At 44.1% G+C, this 17,839-nt stretch overlaps 1 protein-coding gene across 1 annotated transcript; it reads right to left on the bottom strand.

Moving 5' to 3' along the window:
• Positions 1 to 360: 360 nt before the first annotated feature.
• On the bottom strand, positions 361 to 10,382 carry LOC130130272 (gametocyte-specific factor 1-like). The gene is made up of 7 exons (XM_056299939.1): positions 10,311 to 10,382; positions 7,315 to 7,409; positions 7,014 to 7,117; positions 1,684 to 1,813; positions 1,494 to 1,568; positions 504 to 567; positions 361 to 406 (listed from the first exon to the last, which is right to left on the bottom strand). Exons 2-7 carry the CDS (start codon positions 7,394 to 7,396, stop codon positions 361 to 363), a joined length of 501 nt encoding a protein of 166 aa, XP_056155914.1. The 5' UTR covers positions 7,397 to 7,409; positions 10,311 to 10,382.
• Positions 10,383 to 17,839: the final 7,457 nt, after the last annotated feature.

Genomic DNA, 17,839 nt, shown 5'->3' with positions numbered 1-17,839 from the left:
TAACAGAGCAAAATAAAATGCAAAGACAGGGTTTCCTCCCGTTTCAAAATATAGCTACACACATATCGACATGTAAATGAAAAATTATCTAAATTAAATAGCCTATATTAAAATAGGCCCATCTCTGAGAATGCACACCGTTTTGGATTTTCAAAGTTTAATAACTTTGTAAAAAGAAAGAAAAAAGGAAAAAGATAGACCTGCTGCAGTTATATCATTCAGTTTACAGCTTAAAAAAAGTGTTTAGTTTTCCCTTTGATAAAAACCTGCTCCCACTCATGTACGAGACCAACATATTGGCCTTTTGTGCCATAAAAAACAAGACTATTCACTGTGTAGAAGACGGCCATGAAAGACTCTTCAGTCAAAAGTAGGAGTGAGGTCGTTGGTGGCGTTTGCCTCCATTCTGCAAAAGAAATACAAGACATGTTTAGCCATAAACGAATACACAATCGACGAGCATGAACAAAAGCTGCAAGTGATTGGTGAACCAGGCAACTAACTTTTGAACCAGGGCATTGGATACGCCCCACACAAAAGGAGCAGCAGCAGCAGCAACATCAGTCTCTGCAAGAAATACAGAATTTCCAGTGACCAAAACCCGTAAATGTCAAGGACGGAACTAGAGCAGGACCCAGAACGCAAACACACTCGAGGACAGGGCAAAAATCAAGTCCTTGATTCAGCAGAAGGTTCGGTACACAGAGGTCAATTAGTTCAGCAAAGGTGTCCAAAAACGACAGGCAAAAGGCAAAGTCCAAAACCACTCAGGTCTGATCTAGAACACTCACGGGAAAAACACACAGGAATGCTCCAGAGCAGTCACGGGAAGAACACAAGGGTTTGATCTAGAACACCCACGGGGAAAACACAAGGGTCTGATCTAGAACACTCATGTGGAAAACACTCAGGTCTGATCTAGAACACCCACGGGGAAAATACAAGGGTCTGATCTAGAACACCCACGGGGAAAACACAAGGAGAAAAATGCTGGAATGCGGTCACGCAAGGATCAAGATGAACTGGCACAAAGACAGGGAGCACACAGACTAAATACACTAGCGAGGGGGACAATTAGACACAGGTACAACACATTACGGCGGGGCAAGTAATCACACACGCGGGGAAACACAGGAAGGCAGGAAGTGAAGGTATCTGCAACGAGAGACAAGGGATCAAAATAAAACAGGAAGCATGAGACAAGGAAACGAGACAAAACAATAACTAAACTCAGATGGACTGTGACAGTAAAAGCAAAATAGAAGTGTCCCTGCCTTGTCAGACCTGAGGTTCTCGCAAGGCCTGGTGGTAGAGGACATATACACAGATGGACAGTCCACAGTGCTTTATCTCTCACGTTTATAACAATTTTGTTAAAGTTTTTCATTTCAATCTTCACATTAAAGATTCTGTCACAAAAGGTTGCATTTCAAAGCTTAAACCAATGTATGCAGCCACTGAACAGAATACCCAGTGATTAAACACAATCTAACCTTTATCCCAGTCTTCCTCAGTGCAAGGACTTGTCCAAGTACTGATTGGGACTCGCCATTTAAGCCTGTTTCCCCCTGTAAAAAAAACATAAAAACAATTAAACTCAAAACAGTACGCCATAGCAGTTCAAATGAATCAGAATGTGACTGAAATGGGGAAAAAATAGATTTTTAAAAATAAAGGTCTTACCACAACCTTCATCACTGATAGATCTCCTGTTCGAACAGGTGACAATATGGTGTGCCAGCTCATGCTCTGGCACCAGGTGGCAAGCATTAAATGGGCAAGTCTTCAGTTTATTGGCAAGTTTTTGATGATTCTGAACCAGTGAGAGATAGACTAAAGGCCTTAACAGCAAATCTTACACAGACTCGTTTTCGCTGTCAAACTCAATGTATGAACCAGTTTCACAGTTACTAAGCAGTTCTGGATAAGTGACGGGACTTCTTATTCCAATGTTTCGGCAAGCACAATCTCAACTGGATAGCCAATAAGGGGATTTCACGCCATGAAATGTATGATTACACCATACCAATGACTATTTGAGTGTCAAGTTAAAACACCGTTCAAAGCTAGGATGTGCTCTAGATATGCCATGAGTAAGGGCGAGGCAACATGGAAATTTCATGTCACGATTATCCTGGCTGAAATAATTGTGATTCACGATACTATCCTGATAATCATCAAATATATGCTTAAACCTCTTAAAATGGCAATAAAACATACTGGAATCTGTCTGTGAATGTTCTCATTCATCCAGGTCATGGTTATCAAAAGGAATTGAATCAAGTGCTACTGGACTTGGTATATATCCGTGAAGACGTTTCACCTCTCATCCAAGAGGCTTCATCAGTTCGTGTCTTTCTGGCTAGACCAAGCTAGTCTGACTGGCTGGTGATGAAACTCAGATATTTATCCTCTTTGAAGTCGTTATCAGAGCTATTGATGTTCATGGCTCTTTGTGTTCTGATGTTTAGCAACGCCCATCGTTATCAGAGGTATTGATATGCGTGGCTCTGTTGTGTTCCGATGTTTAGCCACGCCCGTCGTTATCAGAGCTATTGATGTGCGTGGCTCTTTGTGGTCCGATGTTAAGCAGCGACGGTCGTTGGGGGTGTTAGTTTTGACTTCGTTAGTGCTCCATTCAGTGGTCATGAGTCGTTGGAGCCGTTAGTGACTGACTGTTGTTCTTGGAGGCTAAGCTTCTTGAGTCTCCTGGGTAGAGATGAAAGGACGGCATTGTAAGTGGGAGATAGGTGGTGTCGCAGACCTCCTCCTCTGTTGAGGGATAGTCCTTCCAACCTAACCATGGAGGAAAGGAAAGCTGTGACAGCCCTGAGCATGGATGAAAACATCACTATCCTTCTAGCAGATAAGGGGAGATGCACGGTTATCCTTAACACAACAGACTACCACGCCAAGATCAAGTCATTACTCAGCGACACCGACACATATGAACCTCTGAGATGCGATCCAACTAGTGGTTACAAGAGGAGATTAATAGAATACCTACAGAAACTACAGAAAGGAGGAACCATTGATCGGATACAATACCACCGTCTCTACCCACAAGATAACATTCCATGCATATATGGACTCCCTAAGATCCATAAAGATGGAACCCCCCTCAGGCCCATCGTCAGCAGCATAAATTCAGTCACGTACAACATCGCCAAACATATGTATAACCAACATCTTGACCCCTTTAGTGGGCGAAACACCTCACCATATCCAAAACTCCATTGACTTTGTGAACAAGGTCCAAGGCGTAAAACTGGAACCGAATGAAACCATGGTATCCTACGACGTGACCTCGTTATTCACCTGCATCCCAACCATGGAGGCTTTGGAAACTGTGAGGCAACGTTTGCTACGTGACAACACCCTCCAAAATAGGACCAACCTCAGCCCAGACCAGATTTGCCAACTACTGGACCTTTGCCTGAACACTACATATTTCCAATTCAGGGGCCAGTTTTACAGACAGAAACACGGCTGTGCAATGGGCTCACCAATATCTCCCATTGTGGCCAACTTATACACTCACTGGCCACTTTATTAGGTACACCTTGCTAGTACCGGGTCGGACCCCCTTTTGCCTTCAGAACTGCCTTAATCCTTCGTGGCATAGATTCAACAAGGTACTGGAAACATTCCTCAGAGAGTTTGGTCCATATTGACATGATAGCATCACGCAGTTGCTGCAGATTTGTCGGCTGCACATCCATGATGCGAATCTCCCGGTCCACCACATCCCAAAGGTGCTCCATTGGATTGAGATCTGGTGACTGTGGAGGCCATTTGAGTACAGTGAACTCATTGTCATGTTCAAGAAACCAGTCTGAGATGATTCGAGCTTTATGACATGGCGCGTTATCCTGCTGGAAGTAGCCATCAGAAGATGGGAACACTGTGGTCATAAAGGGATGGACATGGTCAGCAACAATACTCAGGTAGGCTGTGGCGTTGACACGATGCTCAATTGGTACTAAGGGGCCCAAAGTGTGCCAAGAACATATCCCCCACACCATTACACCACCACCACCAGCCTGAACCGTTGATACAAGGCAGGATGGATCCATGCTTTCATGTTGTTGACGCCAAATTCTGACCCTACCATCCGAATGTCGCAGCAGAAATCGAGACTCATCAGACCAGGCAATGTTTTTCCAATCTTCTATTGTCCAATTTTGGTGAGCCTGTGCGAATTGTAACCTCAGTTTCCTGTTCTTAGCTGACAGGAGTGGCACCCGGTGTGGTCTTCTGCTGCTGTAGCCCATCTGCCTCAAGGTTCGACGTGTTGTGCGTTCAGAGATGCTCTTCTGCATACCTCGGTTGTAATGAGTGGTTATTTGAGTTACTGTTGCCTTTCTGTCAGCTTGAACCAGTCTGGCCATTCTCCTCTGACCTCTGGCATCAACGAGGCATTTTCGCCCACAGAACTGCTGCTCACTGGATATTTTCTCTTTTTCGGACCATTCTCTGTAAACCCTAGAGATGGTTGTGTGAGAAAATCCCAGTAGATCAGCAGTTTCTGAAATACTCAGACCAGCCCGTCTGGCACCAACAACCATGCCATGTTCAAAGTCACTTAAATCACCTTTCTTCCCCATTCTGATGCTCGGTTTGAACTGCAGCAGATCGTCTTGACCATGTCTACATGCCTAAATGCATTGAGTTGCTGCCATGTGATTGGCTGATTAGAAATTTGCGTTAATGAGCAGTTGGACAGGTGTGCCTAATAAAGTGGCCGTTGAGGGTATATGGAAGAGGTAGAACACAGGGCCTTGAACTCCTTCAGGAGGAACACCTCCGAGCCACTGGTTCAGATATATGGACGACACATGGGTCAAAATCCAAACACAAGAGGTGCAAGCGTTTACCAAACACATCAACTCAGTGGACAAGAACATTAAGTTCACAAGGGAAGACGTAAAGAACAACAGTTTACCCTTCTTGGGGAAGACAGGAGCCTCCACATTGGGGTTTACAGGAAACCTACACACACAGACCAATATCTACTTTTCGACTCACACCACCCTCTGGAACACAAACTGGGCGTCATCAGAACTCTGCAACACAGAGCTGACAATGTGCCCAGAAGCACTCAGGCCCAACGGGAAGAACACAAACACCTGAGGGGAGCTTTAAAAACCTGCGGCTACCCCAGTTGGACCTTTGTGAAAACTGCAACACGTTCCAAAAAGACCAACCGGGTGAGCGACGAGGAGAAAAGGAACAGAAGGAATAGCACAGTCATCCCGTATGTTTCTGGGGTCTCCCAGAAACTCAGGAGAATTTTTAACAAACACCGCATCCCGGTATACTTCAAACCCAGCAACACACTCCGACAAAGACTGGTTCATCCCAAAGACCGTGTACCATACACCCAGAAAAGTAATCTGGTGTATGCTGTACAATGCAATGAGGATTGAACTGACCTATACATAGGAGAAACCAAACAACCACTACACAAACGGATGGCCCAACACAGAAGGCCAAACTCCTCAGGACAAGACTCAGCAGTCTATCTACACCTAAAGGAGAAGACACACTCCTTCGAGGACAGCAACGTACACATTTTGGACAGGGAAGATAGATGGTTTGAAAGAGGGGTGAAGGAAGCCATCTATGCGAAACTGAAAAAAACCATCCCTCAACAGAGGAGGTCTGCGACACCACCTATCTCCCACTTACAATGCCATCCTTTCATCTCTACCCAGGAGACTCAAGAAGCTTAGCCTCCAAGAACAACAGTCGGTCACTAACAACTCCAACGACTCATGACCACTGAATGGAGCACTAACGAAGTCGAAACTAACACCCCCAATGACCGTCGCTGCTTCACATCGGATCACAAAGAGCCATGGACATCATTAGCTCTGATAACGACTCCAAAGAGGATAAATATCTGAGTCTCATCACCAGCCAGTCAGACTAGCTTGGTCTAGTCAGAAAGACACGAACTGATGAAGCCTCTTGGATGAGAGGCGAAACGTCTTCACGGATATATACCAAGTCCAGTTGCACTTGATTCAATTTCTTTGGACATACTGGAATCGTTTACCTTGCATTTAATAAGAAACAAATGTTTTTATTCCATCACAGATAGGACTCACATCTTTTGCCTGGACCAACCAGTGGGTCCAGCTCTACAAATGTGAATGTCCCAGACTGACTGACTGGGTGATCATAGTTAGAGGGACTGCCTGACTGACCAGTTTGACCACTGATCAGGTGACCAATGACGGTTCCAACAAGCGGCAACTAATGACGTGGCTGGTAAACACGGAAGTGGGAGTTCCTTATAGGCTGAGAATCTTTTTTTTTTCTCCAGATTTTTCTCTCAATTGCATTTGGCCAATTACCGCACTCTTCCGAGCTGTCCCGGTCGCCGCTTCACCCCCTCTGCCGATCCGGGGAGGGCTGCAGACTACCACGTTTCCTCCGAAACTTGACAGTGAGGAGTTTCACCAGGGGGATGTAGCATGTGGGAGGATCACCAGAGCTTGTGCAGCGACCAGGACACATACCCACATCTGGCTTCCCACCTGCAGACATGGCAAATTCTGTCTGTAGGACGCCCGACCAAGCCGGAGGTAACACAGGGACTCGAACCGGGGATCCCCGTCACCTCTGAACTGGACTACTGTAATGGTTTACTCTCACCACTACCCTCCAAACTCACCAATAAATTACAAATGGTTCAAAACTCATCTGCTTGAATCCCCACACATACCAGTTCCAATGACTGCATCACACCTGTTCCCTTTCACTTTACACTGGTTACCAGTCCATTAATGGTAACCAGCCTTAGGTGTCTAGAAAGGTGCCTATTAAATAAAATGTATTACTGAAATGTAAACAAATATGACAACACATTTACAAGCTATCGGTACAAGAGCAGGACGTCCAGTATGAATTATTCCTTCATAGGCATGTCTCTGCATGTTAGTTCTAGATAAGCACATTTATGCAAGTTGTATTTCTGTCATTTATACTCAGATCACTACCAATACCTTTCGGCACTTTATCAGATGGTAGGGGATGCGACAAGCACGGATCTGGTGGTTCTTGTCAAATGGACACAGAAGAAGTCTGTCTGGGTCACAATCCAGATCATCTATGGATAAGGAGGGTAAAAAAAAAAGTCATTTCATTTCATCCCATTAGACTTGACCACCTGCCCATCATGCCTAAACATTTACAGTACAATTAGTTTTGTTAAATAAAATCTTTTTGAAAATTACATACATAACTATACACACACACACACACACACACTTTTCTGCTGACTATCCGTGAGAACACTGCATTTACCTGCTTTATCTTTACCACCGTACTGCATTTCCCCAAGACCAGAATTCTCAGGACTGATATTACTGCCACAGGAGGCTGACATTTTTAGCCCTAGCCTGGAAAAAAAAGAAATGGGAAGAACAAAAGAACAGGAAAGTAATGTATCTTAATAACAGATTTTCCTTCTAATGAGTTTCGGGCAAAATGTAAACTGCAAAGCGTCATGCCGCGCTCCACATACAAGGATCTGCTGTGTACTGGTTGGCTAAACGAACCACAAACGACTCAACGCAGACAAGCCGCCTAACACGCTTCACTCATGCTCTGCCGGGCACTGCCGTAAATCAGGATGTTTTTTTTACCACTCTGGGGGTCGCTGTCCTAATAATGGAAAGAAACCTACGACACATCAGTAGGTCCCCCTTCCTGCAAAACGTTCAGTTTTCACATGTAAACATTAATGACAACATAATCAACAGGTTAACTTGTTTTGGAATAAAAAACAAAACATCCCAATTTTTTTGTGTTTTTGTAACAAAAATCCATAGCCCCCCCCCCAATAGTCCACATAAAAATAAAACTTTATTTTTTAGAAAGTGGATTGACTGGCGGGACGGCGCGAGATTTCATCACGCTACTCAGAGCGGCGCGGAAGAACTTATGCATGGTTTATTTCTGGAATTCTCCATTTTAATATTTTCGGACCGCGGGTAACTGAAACCGGAAATAACTGAAAACGCGGCCACTGTTATGACGTCAGCCGGGACAACTCTGCTGCATGTAGCGCAACGGTCAAGTTACGTGTGCTGAATACTCTCGAGTCTCGTAGCTGCCAACGCAGCACAGCTGCCGGTTTCTTTCATAGAAGCCGAAGCTACTGGTGACGTCAGAGAACAATTACACAATCATTACCTGTCCGTGCTGGTAAGATATCCGGTCCGACGACGTAATACCAGAGAACGTCTCTCTCTCTCTGTCTGTCTCCCCGTTTACACTTGGTTTTAATTTTTTTTTGCGATCGGATCACAATTGGACAGCACTAAATACAAGTGTAAACGACCACCAAAACGTTTTATGAATCGGTTACTCAAACCACTTGCCGAGGTGGTCTGGGACGCGTTTGACCCCGTATCTTCTGTAGCGTGAACGCTACGCGTGCTGACGCGTCTCCGACAAGGACGTAACAGGAAATACGTCATTAATGCAGGACGTGGTGGTTGTTTTGGTAACAGCGCTCCAACTTTAGAAAAAATGGCGCGAGAGGAGAGTGTAGGTGGTTGGAGTACGAGTGAAACGAGACGCCTAATCTCCATTTGGGCGGAAGAATCAGTCCGGTCAGTCTCAACAGCTGGAATAGTCCGTTCATGTATATCAGCGCTTCAAACATTAGCTATCGTTTCACAGCTAGTCGGAAAATCTTGCGCTTGACTGATGCCCTTTGGCCTCGTAGCGGAAGTGACGTAGACAGTAACGAACTCATCATCTTCTTCATCAGAGTAACGAAATCCAATTAGAATTTGTCAGCTGGACGCATTTTGGAGACACACAATAGACGCAGGCGTAAACGGCGATGTGTCTCGCTGTCCACTTGTGATCCGATCGCCAAAACGCGTTTTAAAACCACGTGTAAACAGCGTGTTTGTTTCTCTGAAGAGCGCGTGCGACTGTCAGTAGCGTGTCTATGGTCAGTAGATCCTTCTCGCGAGAGCAGAACGAGCAGGTGAGGGAGGGCGCGGGGAGATGGTTCACTAGTTCCTCGATCGCGGACGGCGTCTGTAATGGCCGCTACTCCCGCCAGATGCTATTCTCAAGCGCGTAGTTTATTCTTCGTTACTGCGTAACATACAACACAGTGTACTGCAATATCAGTAACGCCACAGCGCCATCTATAGACTAGGCTGTATCAGTACATCTTTTTTTTAGAGAACAAATAAGCCTAGTTGAATACTCTGTTAAACTATAAGACAGTGTAAGTGCTATTAACACTCTCCATAACTCAGTAAACCATAATATGCTCCAAATATGGCCAAGTGACAATAACTTGAAAACAAAATGAAAGTATCCCCATACACTTACTGTATAATGAGGTTTACAGCAAATTATAAGCAACCTGTCTGATACAGTATACCAAAATGTCACTGCCTTTGTTTAGAGACCATAATAACAAAAAAAACAGTTTTAAACATCAGTATAAACGTTTCCTGTAAGCAACCCTTTACTGTGCCGTGTTCCCATAAGCAAATAAACATAAACATTTCCAGTTCACTTTTCCCTTCTTTCATCGTGAGCAACATACCAAACATTCCTCAGTTAGTCTTTCTGGTTTGATAACCTGTCTACTTGGCCTCTCTCTCACGGTCTCTGGGGGAGGCGTATTGTCTGTATCCCGTGCAGTGACAGGTGTGGCGCTGGTGAGTCCGTGTTCTGCTGTGGAGCTGGGTGGTCTGTGCTCTGCACTGAAGCGCACTCTCAGTCCATCACAACCAGCAGGTGGCGCTTTCAGTAGGCGACTACGATTCCTTTCTTCCGGAGGAATTAAAAAAAAAAAGAAAGCTAAAATGGGTCGCCACATCTACCTTGGCGGCCGTTAATATACCTGGGCATGGGCAAGCGTGTGTGGGGGAAACACTGCTGTGTGTTGTCTTCACACACAACAAGACAACACTCACTAGCGTCAGCCCACCTTACCCTCGCTTGCAAATTTACGGGTGTAAACGCAGCACACTTTAGGAAAAAACCAACCTACCTTGCAGCAGACAACCACAGAATAAGACTCCAGCAGAGAAACTAGGCCGCAAGGATCTGGCACACTTGTGCAGCGTGGTCTCTTGCACGCAACTTTCCGAGTGAGTTCACTTACCAACAGCTGTGCAACAAGCCAGGTCATGCATACATTACCCAGCATGCCATTGTACGCAACTTTGTGTTATATTTCAATTAAAAATAAGCGCTATATAAATGTAATTATTATTATTAACCTTCAAATACTAAGAGTGTCTTCTTAGAACGGAACTTACGTTCACACCAAGTCTATGGTCGTTTCTTCTTCGTCTTCTTTGGGTTTACTGGCAGACTACAAACCACGTTATGTATGCCGCCACCCGAAGAGAACTTGGTTGGAGAGATGGAGGACGCTGAAAAAAAAAAGGAAAAAAAAGAGCATCCAACAACCGATAAATCAGACAACGGTAAGCACCGTGACGTCACGTTACCCCGCATGATTGTATTAATCATATTGATAACACTGGTCAACATAATTTTTCTTGCATGGGGTTTTTCAACGGATTCTGGCTAACTTTTGGGTGCTGAATCCAAATCTGGCATTAGTTTTTGCCTATCAAATCAGGTTTATGAACTATGAAAAATCATTATTTTTGAGAAAACAGCAATTTTACACTCGAAGTTAAAAAAACACTGTTGCATTAGAAGACCGATAGATGCAAAAATGATTACAATGAATAAATAAACACTCAGCCTAGCATGAAATTACTTAGGAAATGAATAGGGGTCCTGTTTATCCCCACCAAGATTGCCAGACTAGATGGTCAACTTTTGTAAAATCCTGAATAAGGAGCATACAGAGAGCACAAAATCTTGATGGGATGGAGCAAATCTGAGCTCAGATTTGGATTCAGCAGCCCAAAATTAGCCAAAACCAGTTTCCAAAGTCCATGCAAGAAAAAAACACTATATTTTTGTAGACCAGTGTAATGGTTAAATCGTAACACCAGAAGCTCAACTTGAATCATAACTTAGACCCAAACAGGGACAGATACGGGACAAATGTATAATTTACAAAGACAAGACCCGGACAGCACTCCAATTTGAACTATTCATTATTGCCACACGGACGTTTCAGGCAGGACGCCCTTCTTCAGCGCGTCTTCCGGCAGCGTTCAACCAGTAGACAGACCAGGTGCGGTTAATGGTCTCAACCGGCACAACGTATACATTCCAGCAGGGGGCGGTATATCTCTACAAATGTATTACAGTTCACCGCAGAGCATCACAACATTAGTCTAACAGCACCTTTGGCAGCAACACCACTTTGGACACTTCCAGATGCCACCGTAGATTTCCCACTATTAGAAAAGAAGAATAAAGATAAAGAGTTTAATTATGAGTCACATGCCATACAGGCTTATATTGATAATCACCACAGTTACGCCCAGATTTATACGGCTGCATCAAAGAGTTCAGTAAATAAAGTAGGAGTAGCGTTTATTGTTCCAGAACGTCATATTAAAGTAGGGAAAAGGATCACCGAGGAAATACCAGTACACACAGCAGAGATGCTTGCAGTGTTGTTAGCAGTGCTGTGGATCAAGGAAACAAGACCACTGAGAACAACTACTTGTTCAGACTCAGGTTCATCACTAGCCAGTCTACAATACAGTCATTCAGACAGCAGACCAGACATTTTAATAGAGGTACAACAAACATTATATAGGACTCAAATGATGGGTCTTACGGTGTCATTTATATGGGTACCGGCTCACATTGGCATTGAGGGAAATGAAGTAGCAGATAAGGTTGCAAAGAAGGCTACAAAACATAATCACACTGATTTGGTAGTTACTTTAAACAGGACAGGAATAAAGAGCATTATTAAGCACAGACTGAAGGAACGGTGGCAAAAGCAGTGGGAGGAAGAGAGGAAAGGACGCTGGTTTTACACAGTTCAGAGGAAAGTGGGAGAGATGAGGTGTGCAGGAAGGAACAGGAAAGGTGAGACGATAGTTTCAAGACTCAGATCTGGACACACTGGACTAAACAGTACACTTTTCAAAAGAGGCAACACAATCCAGGCAGGTGTGACTACTGTGGGCAAGAAGACACATGAGAGCATGTTATGACATGTTGTCAGAAATATGAGGCAGGAAGCAGGCGTCTGACTCAAAATCTCAGAAAAAAAATACAATTTGATTTAGTAGATATTCTACAGAAGAACTCAACTGAGTGTTATAAAATCTCGTTTCAGTTTCTTACAGTAACTAATTTAATTAAGATTGAGTTTTTTTTGGGGGGGGTGGTAGTGTAACTAATAGACGTTCTGAGCCACACTCCACACCAGCTGGTGGCGGTAATGCGCTAATTCGTTGTTTGCCAACCGCCAACAAACACCAAGTAGAAGAAGAAAGAATCACAGCTGCACAAAATTACAAAGCAAACACTGAAATTAATGCAAGTTGGCTGATTGATAATTTGGTTGCTTTTCACTTTTATGGTTACTGTAATGATCGTCTTAAGCGTTCACATGTGTGGTGCTGATGTTGTGGATACACAAATGTAATGTAACGCGCATGGATAAGTAGACGGACCCTTAAGTCAAGTGGTTGCGGAGTGAGAAACACGGGTTCCCGGACGCGTGATTTTTTTCGTACCCGTTTTCCGGGAACTCTGCCTCTGATTGGCTAGTACTCGTTGAGAGAGCGTTCACCTGGATTCCGGGAAGACCCGCCCCTACTCTATCTCTGATTGGCTAACCCTATCCCTAACCCCACCCTAACCCTAACCAACCTAATCAACGGAGGCAACGAGTACTAGCCAATCAGAGGCAGAGTTCCCGGAAAACGGGTACGAAAAAAATCACGCCCCCCAAATTCGCTACAGTATCACTTCTGCATGTGTTTGCATGTTTTCCAGACAAAACAGCAGATGGCCAAATCATTCATCTCTCCCTTGACTCCAGCCATTCAGATTCAGTGCAAGATGAAGAAGGAAACACCTCCTGTTTATGGCAAGCATGAAATTACACTGGAATGTAAAAGTAAGAAGTTACATACAGGCTTACACACACACACACACACACACACACACACACACGTCACTTTTTCAACATGAGCTTTACACTCAGTGTGCGGCTACACTGTAAATTCTAAACGCTAAATTTACTTAAAAATATTAAGAAACTCATTCTACTTGTGAAAAGTAAGTAAATGAACTTAATTGTGTCAAGTTATGTGAAATGATTTTATGTGAAACGAACTTGACACAATTAAGTTCATTTACTTACTTTTCACAAGTAGAATCAGTTTCCCACATTTCCCCAAGTAAACTTAACGTTTAGCATGTACAGTGTAGAGTGAAGTTCCTACAGAATACTTTTTTAACAGGTAAAAAGAGTGAATAAATGACCACAGTCTGTCATGGTTGTGTGGTCCGGGCCATCAAGGCTCACCTGTCCCACATTACATGATTTGGCTTGTCATTTCCACCCCTGCTTTGCCCCGTGATTACCCCATTTACCTGATTGCCCCATTTCCCTGATTGGCGAGCCTGTTCCTGCCCTGCCCTGCTCACCTGTCCCCCATTTCCCTGACTGGCTCTCCAGCAAGTTATATAGTCCCCCTTGCGGTTTGTTAGATCGTACTGTCATACCGGGAGCCGGAGTTGAGCGCCCAAATGCAGACAGCGGAGACAGACTGTGCTTGAACGATGTTTTACTAATACAAACGAACTTCCAGACAGCAGAAACAGACGCTACAGACAACAAGGAAGGTTCGAAACAGGACGTGGTGCATCTGCTACCAAGAGTCAGTATGTGTTTGGGACGGTCCGACAAAGCGCCAGCGCAACCAGGGGGAATATATAACTTGCTGGAGAGCCAAATCGTGTACTGGGGGACAGGTGAGCCTTGATGACCCAGACCACACAACCATGACACATTCGCTGCACCGAAGCGAGCTGTTTGAGATGCACAGTGGAACAGCGTGAACCTGCAAGTACGATAGTCTTTTCACTCTCAAATGGACATATCCATGTGCTTAAACTTGTACTTGACATTTTAAATAGGATGAGTATAGGACTGAGGAGGGGTAAAGCCTTGAAGAGGAGCAGAGTGAAGTCAATTTTAACAAGATGGAGAGGGACGTGGAAGTAACCAGTCTTCAGGAAAAACCAGACTTGCTGATGGAACCTCTGACCACGATGATTTTGTCTTGGCAAGCAAGCTTCAAGATTTCTGACAATGCCATCACATCATCTGTGCATCAAACCGTTCATGAGGCAATTTCAGTATAGATTGAGGCAATTCAGCAGTCAGCAGCTTAATGTGCCATAGATGTGATTATAGTGCTGAATTGGCCAGTATTTTGGGTCAACAGAGACTTTTCGTAGAAAAAGAAACTGCAGCGTCGCTGTCTCGATTCCACGCGATCCTCTTTGAGTTTGATAGGTGGTTTAGACATCTGATTAGGATGCCTCCTGGGCGCCTTCCTTTGGAGGTTTACCGGGCACGGCCAACAGAACTCGCTGGAGGGACTACATGTCCAATCTGGCCTGGGAACGCCTGGGGATCCCCCAGGAGGAGCTGGGGAGAGGGACGTCTGGAGTGCCCAACTTAACTTGCTGCCACCGCGACCCGACCCCGGAGAAGCGGCTGAAGATAAATGAATGAATGAATGCATGAGTTTGATAGACGTGCAATGTTGACGATGTACCCTAAAAGGTGCATCACCGAGGTTGACTGTTTTGCCATGACATACTTAAGAGTAACATGTCTGAATGTAACTTACTCCGTAGATGGGTCTAGAGTAGAAAGGTCAGCATATGTCAGGGGTGGCTAGCCATGTGTATGCAGGTTTTCATTCCAGCCGGACTCCACACCACGTGATTTCACTGATTAGCTACCCTTCAACCAAAGAGGAAGAATGTATCAGTGAAATCACCTGCGGTGGAGTCGGACTAGAATGAAAACCTGCACACACATGGCTCTCCATGGCACATGGTTAGCCACCGCTGGCATACAGTGGCTTGCAAAAGTATTCATACTCCTTGAACTTTTCCACATTTTGTCACGTTACGACCAAAAACATATATTTTATTGGAATTTTATGTGAAAGACCAACACAAAGTGGCACACAACTGTGAAGTAGAAAGAAAATTATACATGATTTAAATTTTTTTTTTTACAAATAAAAAAACAAGTGCGGTGTGCAAAAGTATTCAGCCCCCTTTTCTCTGAGTGCAGCCAATTGCCTTCAGAAGTTGCTTGATGATTGCTGAATGATCGAATGTTGACTAAATAGTGTCAACCTGTGTGTAATCAAATCCCAGTACAAATACAGCTGTTCTTTGATGGCCTCAGAGGTTTGTTAAGAGAATATTGGGGAGCAAACAGCATCATGAAGTCCAAGGAACACACCAGACAGGTCAGGGATAAAGTTGTGGATAAGTTTAAAGCAGGGTTAGGCTATAAAAAGATTTCCCAAGCTTTGAACATCTCACGAAGCACTGTTCAATCCATCATCCGGAAAGAGTATGGCACAACTGCAAACCTACCAAGACACGGCCGTCCGCATAAACTTACAGGCCGAACAAGGAAAGCACTGATCAGAGATGCAGCCAAGAGGCCCGTGGTGACTCTGGACGAACTGCAGAGATCCACAGCTCAGGTGGGGGAATCTGTCCACAGGACAACTATTGGTCCTGCACTGCACAAATCTGGCCTTTATGGAAGTGGCAAGAAGAAAGCCATTGTTAAAAGAAAACCATAAGAAGTCCCATTTGCAGTTTGCCAGAAGCCATGTGTGGGACACAGCAAACATGTAGAAGAAGGTGCTCTGGTCAGATGAGCCCAAAATTGAACTTTTTGGCCTAAATGCAAAGCACTATGTGTGGCGGAAAACTAACACTGCACATCACTCTGAACACACCATCATCCCCACTGTCAAACATGGTGGTGGCAGCATCATGCTCTGGGGGTGCTTCTCTTCAGCAGAGACAGGGAAGATGGTCAGAGTTGATGGGAAGATGGATGGAGCCAAATACAGGGCAATCTTGGAAGAAAACCTGTTGGGAGTCTGCAAAAGACTTGAGACTGGGGCAGAGGTTCACCTTCCAGCAGGACAACGACCCTAAACATAAAGCCAGGGCTACAATGGAATGGTTTAAAACAAAACATATTCATGTGTTAGAATGGCCCAGTCAAAGTCCAGACCTAAATCCAATTGAGAATCTGTGGCAAGATCTGAAAACTGCTGTTCACAAACGCTCTCTATCTAATCTGACTGAGCTTGAGCTGTTTGCAAAGAAGAATGGGCAAAAATTTCAGTCTCTACATGTGCAAAGCTGGTAGAGACATACCCCAAAAGACTTGCAGCTGTAGTTGCAGCAAAAGGCGGTTCCACAAAGTATTGACTCGGGGGGGCTGAATACTTTTGCACACCGCACTTTTCAGTTTTTTATTTGTAAATTTTTTTTTTAATCATGTATCATTTTCTTTGTACTTCACAATTGTGTGCCACTTTGTTTTGGTCTTTCACATAAAATTCCAATAAAATATATTTATGTTTGTGGTCGAAACGTGACAAAATGTGGAAAAGTTCAAGGGGTATGAATACTTTTGCAAGCCACTGTATGTGTATGCGAAGTGGTGTGTCAACACTTAACAGTTTTGAGGAACCCGTCCTTGACCCTCTTGCAGAACCATGACCAGCCATTAAGCAGTTAATGTGTCAAAAGACACTGCATTCAAACACGTCACTGCAAAATATTCCTGGCTGTATCCCCATCTGGACAGACATTTTTATGGAAAGACAGAAGTTTGGAGCTTGCAGGGAACACTGTTTCTTTCAGCTTGTAATTTTTTTTTAATTTATTGAATGCCAGGAAGTCCCCACGTACCGAATAGTGTCATGGTCAGAGGTGGAAAGTAACGAAATACATTTACTCAAGTTACTGTATTGAATACTTTTTTTGTGTATTTTGTATTTTTTAAGTACAATTTAAAATCGGTATTTTGTATTTTACTTGAGTACGTTTTGACTCAAGTATTGTACTTAGTTACTTTATAAATCCTATCCGTTACTGAGTAAAAATAACAATTCAACCTACAGGGGAAAAATACGCGCCAGCACCATAGACAGTAAACCAATGGCCAGAACCAACAGTGACAAATGATGATGTGATTAGCACTGGCGCGTGAACATAGAGGGCACGTGTGGACAAGCTAGGTTAGTGGGCACGAAGTTTTTAGTGCTAGAATGGAGGTCGACAAAGCAGGCACGGCCAGCGGCCAGCGGTCCAGAAGACCCGGACCTAGAAATAATAGATGAAGCTCAAGCTGAAACATCGAAGTCTGTAGAACTAGATGCAGAAAAAAATCCTTGGCCACATTTGGAAGATTTCTTTTTGTTCAAGCGTAGGAAAGGTAACAGCATCATCATGCAGTGCAAGATGTGCCTCCCAGCAGTGAAGTACCTGTCTGCTTTCAACAACTCCACTTCAAATCTGCAGAAGCATGTTTTGGTAAGTATTTCTGCTGTCTCATTAGTAGTTTTATTTAATATAGCCAACCCAGGCTCACCCCATTTCGTGGGCATTTTTATGCTAGCACCTGCAACCATTGACAGTAGAAGAAACCCACAGCTAGCCAGCACATTCTAATTAGCTGCTATGCTAACATAATCAAACGTGACACATCATTAAGTACCAAATGAACTCGCTCCAGCCGACAATCCGCATGTTTATCGTACTTCAAACAGATACAAAACGCGTAATGTATATTTGCAGTCTGTTTAAGTCTTTAGAACATTGGCTAAAT

Source organism: Lampris incognitus, chromosome 2 (genome assembly GCF_029633865.1).
Source record: "Lampris incognitus isolate fLamInc1 chromosome 2, fLamInc1.hap2, whole genome shotgun sequence".
Classification (NCBI taxonomy): domain Eukaryota; kingdom Metazoa; phylum Chordata; class Actinopteri; order Lampriformes; family Lampridae; genus Lampris; species Lampris incognitus.
This window is presented reverse-complemented; position numbering and strand designations above follow the sequence as displayed.

What these genes read in the sequence shown, in the direction of transcription:
- LOC130130272 (XM_056299939.1), bottom strand. Translation starts at nt 7,396, where the DNA reads ATGTCAGCCTCCTGTGGCAGTAATATCAGTCCTGAGAATTCTGGTCTT. An exon ending in ATCTGATAAAGTGCCGAAAG is followed by an intron (nt 1,814 to 7,013) that starts GTATTGGTAGTG and finishes TCACTGGTTCAG; the next exon opens with AATCATCAAAAACTTGCCAA. An exon ending in TGAGGAAGACTGGGATAAAG is followed by an intron (nt 568 to 1,493) that starts GTTAGATTGTGT and finishes TATTTCTTGCAG; the next exon opens with AGACTGATGTTGCTGCTGCT.